General features: G+C 35.6%; 1 protein-coding gene across 1 annotated transcript; it reads right to left on the bottom strand.

The window, feature by feature from the left end:
* Positions 1–2,642: 2,642 nt before the first annotated feature.
* LOC132603724 (cytochrome P450 71AU50-like) lies at positions 2,643–4,584 on the bottom strand. The gene is made up of 2 exons (XM_060316911.1): positions 3,503–4,584; positions 2,643–3,395 (listed from the first exon to the last, which is right to left on the bottom strand). Exons 1-2 carry the CDS (start codon positions 4,373–4,375, stop codon positions 2,781–2,783), a joined length of 1,488 nt encoding a protein of 495 aa, XP_060172894.1. The 5' UTR covers positions 4,376–4,584; the 3' UTR covers positions 2,643–2,780.

Below are 4,584 nucleotides of genomic sequence, written 5' to 3'. Positions count from 1 at the left end.
GGATTAAGTTTGGTTCTCAATTAGTGGATGTTCCGTGCCTCAAATACCATGCTTAACTCGTTTGACTTCGTTTGGATAAATGCTACCTTACCTGGATGATAATTAGTGTCTGTTGGTTTATTAGCACTCTTTAGTTAGTATCAGTCTTGATACCATCATAGATGCCTTGTCATATAATTGTTTCCCATATAGTATGCTATGCAGCTGCTTGAGAGTATATCCCCTGTTATTTTAGTAGTTGTTGTCTCCCCTTTATTTTCGAGACCCTTTTTCGGTCACCTTCAGTTACTCCTCTGCTCAATCCAGCTGTTAGGAACATGTTTTGATTAAAGTAGGTATTTTATGGCTGGCGAGAAACATGGTTTCTGCTGCTGTTTGACAGCAACAACCCTCTCGATAGGTCTAAAATCTGTTCTCCCTGGTCACTTTATGTGTAATAAGGTTTACAATTCTGCTTTAAAGTTCTATTTGTCGTGTGCATGCTTTCGACTGGGTGATCCAAATACTTATAAGGGGTTTTTTTGAATATCATGAGAATTTTCGGCCCACCATGCTAATGTATTGTGTAGTTGCTGAGTGAGACCATCTGTTTTTTCATAGCATGTTCTGAATATATACTCAAAAAAATGAAACAGAATATAGCAGTTAGGCATCAAATCGATTTTTCTCTTTCATTGCAACATTCTGCTTGTTATTAATATACTCTCTTTAATTCATATTACGCATGTTTAACTTTGTTTGTTGATTGCATAATAATCTTTTCTTCCTCTTTGATGCATGATCACCACCTATGAGGCCAAAGATTCCACATCCTCCACATTCGGTGTTGAGCCAAAGCTCAACAAAATCTTCTCTCGAGTCAGCCCATCCACAGCAAATCTGTTAAATTTCGCTGGGCCGAAGCCCATTAGCAACAGCAGTGGATAAAGACACTCTTAAATGGGCAGAGCCCATTTAAATCATCTTACTCCTCCATTTTATTTCTTTTTTTTACATTTAACTTGTATTGTATGACTGATACTGTGTTTGTTAATTTAGACGCATTAGTGGAATTAGCGGGATTTAGTTTTAGTAATAGGTAGTTAATTTAAAAGCAACTAACAATCAGTTCCATAGGTTTCATTTCCCTTTTATGTTAAGATTATTTATAGTATCTATAGTATTTCTTTTAAAGAATTGATTTTCAAAACAGCATGACAATATATTTTGGCTAAAATAACCATAATTTATTATTACCATCTTAGAAGTCTAGAACGTCACAAATTTTATACCAATATTAGCGTATTTTGAGATAAACTAGTTTTACGGATGATTAGTTTAACTTTAGTTCTTTCTCGATATTTGAAACACTTACTTGTTAAAACAATCTTTCCATAAGCAAACATTGAGCTAATAGTCTTTTTTATAAAATCTTAAACTTTACCGGTATTAATATTACAATAACGCTTTTAAATTTGGTAGTCAGTATAACCTACTACATGTAAACATGACACATCCCACTTTTTTTTTCAGTTTATTCATAATTAAGATTTTACGCACATCGTTATTTTCCACAAGTTTTATTTGAGATAGCATGTTTATGTTATAACCTTAGTAATACTTTATGAAACATTTTTCTTAAATATTATAAAACATTACATCTACATTCTAAGCCTAATTAATTTTAAGTCCGGTCGGTTAACCATTGTTAATGGGTCTTAGAGGATGCCTAATACCTTCCCTTTAGACTAATTGAACCCTTACCTAGAATCTTAAGTTTCGCAGACCTTAAACAGAATTAACTTTAAATATAACTTTAATAAACTTTAGGTGTCCTAATTCACCATAAATAATTAGGTGGCGACTCCTTAAAACAAACAAACAAAAACAGGAATCTCCAATATGTCGTACTTCTAACTTTAACCCGGGTTAAAATGGGGTGTGACAACACCAACATCCTATCTATGTCGAGGCACGGGTAATGGGCCGAGGATGGCTGGGTTGGAGTGGTGGTGAAAATAATGCTTGCTTGATGGACTTGGTTAAGAAATAAAATTGTGTTGCTGCTATCATCTATAGCTTTTGGCATGATGGGTAAGCGCTTGATCTTACCAATAATATTAACAACACATACGAAGTAACTCAAAAATCTATTCTACATAATTTAACGCCTTATTTTAATGTATTACAGCTTCCCAAAAACGACAAAAATTTTGCCGTGGTTTTACATGCAATTTGCATGTTTTAACTTTGAGGTGTTATGGTACATTTCGAAGGAAATAAGAATGAAAAGGTCAACTGTATATATAGTCAGACTATAGGAAAATTACCAATCTTAAATTATCAATCTAATTCAGTGGCGGAGTTAGAAATCTTATAATGAGATTCAACTTTTATAAAAATAGACCAAGCCTGTGTTTCAAGTCAAGGGGATTCAATCCTTGTATTTATCATGCATTTTATTATTTTTAGCTTGTAATATACTCTCTCTGTCTGAATTTAAGTGTCTTACCTTCCTTTTTTGACTGCCCCAAAAAGAGTGTCTCTTTCTATATATAGTAATTAAGTTAACAATTCAAACATTCTATATGGCAAGTTTAAAACCACAAAATTCAAAGGACATTTTAGTACATTACAGACATCTTTATATTAGAACCACAAGATTCAAAAGTCTATTTTTATTCCTTAAACTTTGTGTCCAGTTAAACTAAGACACTTAAAATGGGATGGAGGGAGCACATGCATAATAAGTAAATTTTTTGACCAAGAGGTATCATCTGAACATAATTAGGCATGGATGATTAAGCATCGTTTAGTCGATAAGTAGGAATAGCCATTAAAGGCGTTTCTCTGGATGTTACCATCCCAAAGTGCTCATCAATGTCCAAATCACAAGGGTTCATACCATGTGGTAGCTCCCAATCAAAGCAATGCACCAATTGTGCCACAAAAAGCCGGACAATGATAATTCCCAACTGCATTCCAGGGCAGCTTCTTCTACCGGAGCTAAATGGTAAAAGTTGGAAGTCACGTCCGCGAATGTCTATACTGCTCCCAACAAACCTCTCGGGCAAAAACTTGTAAGGCTCAGGCCAAATACTTGGATCTCTCTGAACAGCATAAAAGTTTATCACGATCCGAGATCCCTTTTGTATGTGAAAGCTATCAACTACACAATCTTCCATGGCCTCGTGAGGCACTAGTGGCACTACGGAATGCAGCCTCATGCCCTCTTTTACAACCATGTCCAAGTACGTCAAATTCTCCAAGTCTGATTCTTTTACCATTCTTTCAAGGCCTACCACTACTTCCAGTTCTTTTTGGAGTTTCTTCATCACATGAGGGTGCCTAAGAAGCTCTGTTAGTATCCATTCTACAGTTGTTGCTGAAGTATCCATTGCTGCAACAAGCATGTCCTGTTATAGAAAAAGGAAACGGGGGAAATTAGTACGAACAAATCTTATCGTATGATGAGCTTATAATAATATATAGAAGTATAAATTAATGCGATGAAATAACATACGATGAGGATAGCTTTTATATGGCTACGGTCAAACTGAAATTCAGCTTCTCCTGATTGCATAATGTCCAACATGGTGTCCACAAAGTCTTTGGATTTCTTCTGGTCATGAGACTGGATATGTTCATCAATAATCTTCTCAAGAAACTCATCTAGCACCTTCGAAAGATCCTTGAGCTGGCGAGTGAGTCCCTGGAGATCAATTACACCAAAGTAGGGGAAAAAATCGCCAAGATTGGGTGTTGCAACTAAATGATTAACATCTTGAACAACAGCTTTGAATCCCCTCTTGTCCAAATCTTCATCCATGTACTTCTTCCCAAACACCATCAAGCAAGTCAAGTCAGCATTCAAGGATGCAACCTTTGCGCTAAGATCAACAACAAGGCGATCATGAGCTTCATTTTTAAGTGATTTGATCATAAGCTCAACTTCTTGCCTTCTCATGGATTGAAATGAATTGATCTTTTGATTAGTCAAAAGGTGAAGAGTGCATAATTTGCGCATGTTGCGCCAATAAGGCCCATACTTTGCAAATATTAGATTCTTCTGGCCATAAGCCAAATACTGACATGCCTCGTTATGAGGCCTACTAGCAAAGATATGATCATATGTCTTGAGGACTTTTTCGACTGCATCAGCAGATGAGGCAACAATTGTAGGTACTAGTCCTAATCGCATATACATAATCGGACCATATTTCTTGGCTAGTTTTTGTAAATCTTGGTGTGGATTTTTCCCTAACAAATGAAGATGTCCTAAAATGGGAAGCCCCCTTGGACCTGGAGGAAACTTTTTTCTCTTCTGGACATTTAGCAGCTCATACAAGGCATACACAATAGAAGCTACTACTAGTGTTGCAAATATTAAAGCCATGGTTAATATGACTTCCCTAACTTCTAACCTCTAATGGAATAGTATATAAATGTTTTAGAACGGTAAAGACTAACTGAATAATATGATGGCAACCAACGTATATAGAAAAAGTCAAATAGAAAGGGAAAGAAATTAAAAAGTCAAAACTAATTTCTGATGCATTAATAGATGAAAGCGACGTGTACAATAAACATTGAAAGGTATGGAGT

Source organism: Lycium barbarum, chromosome 7, assembly GCF_019175385.1.
Source record: "Lycium barbarum isolate Lr01 chromosome 7, ASM1917538v2, whole genome shotgun sequence".
NCBI classification, from domain to species: domain Eukaryota; kingdom Viridiplantae; phylum Streptophyta; class Magnoliopsida; order Solanales; family Solanaceae; genus Lycium; species Lycium barbarum.
This window is presented reverse-complemented; position numbering and strand designations above follow the sequence as displayed.

What these genes read in the sequence shown, in the direction of transcription:
- LOC132603724 (XM_060316911.1), bottom strand. Translation starts at nt 4,375, where the DNA reads ATGGCTTTAATATTTGCAACACTAGTAGTAGCTTCTATTGTGTATGCC. An exon ending in ATATAAAAGCTATCCTCATC is followed by an intron (nt 3,396 to 3,502) that starts GTATGTTATTTC and finishes TTTCTATAACAG; the next exon opens with GACATGCTTGTTGCAGCAAT.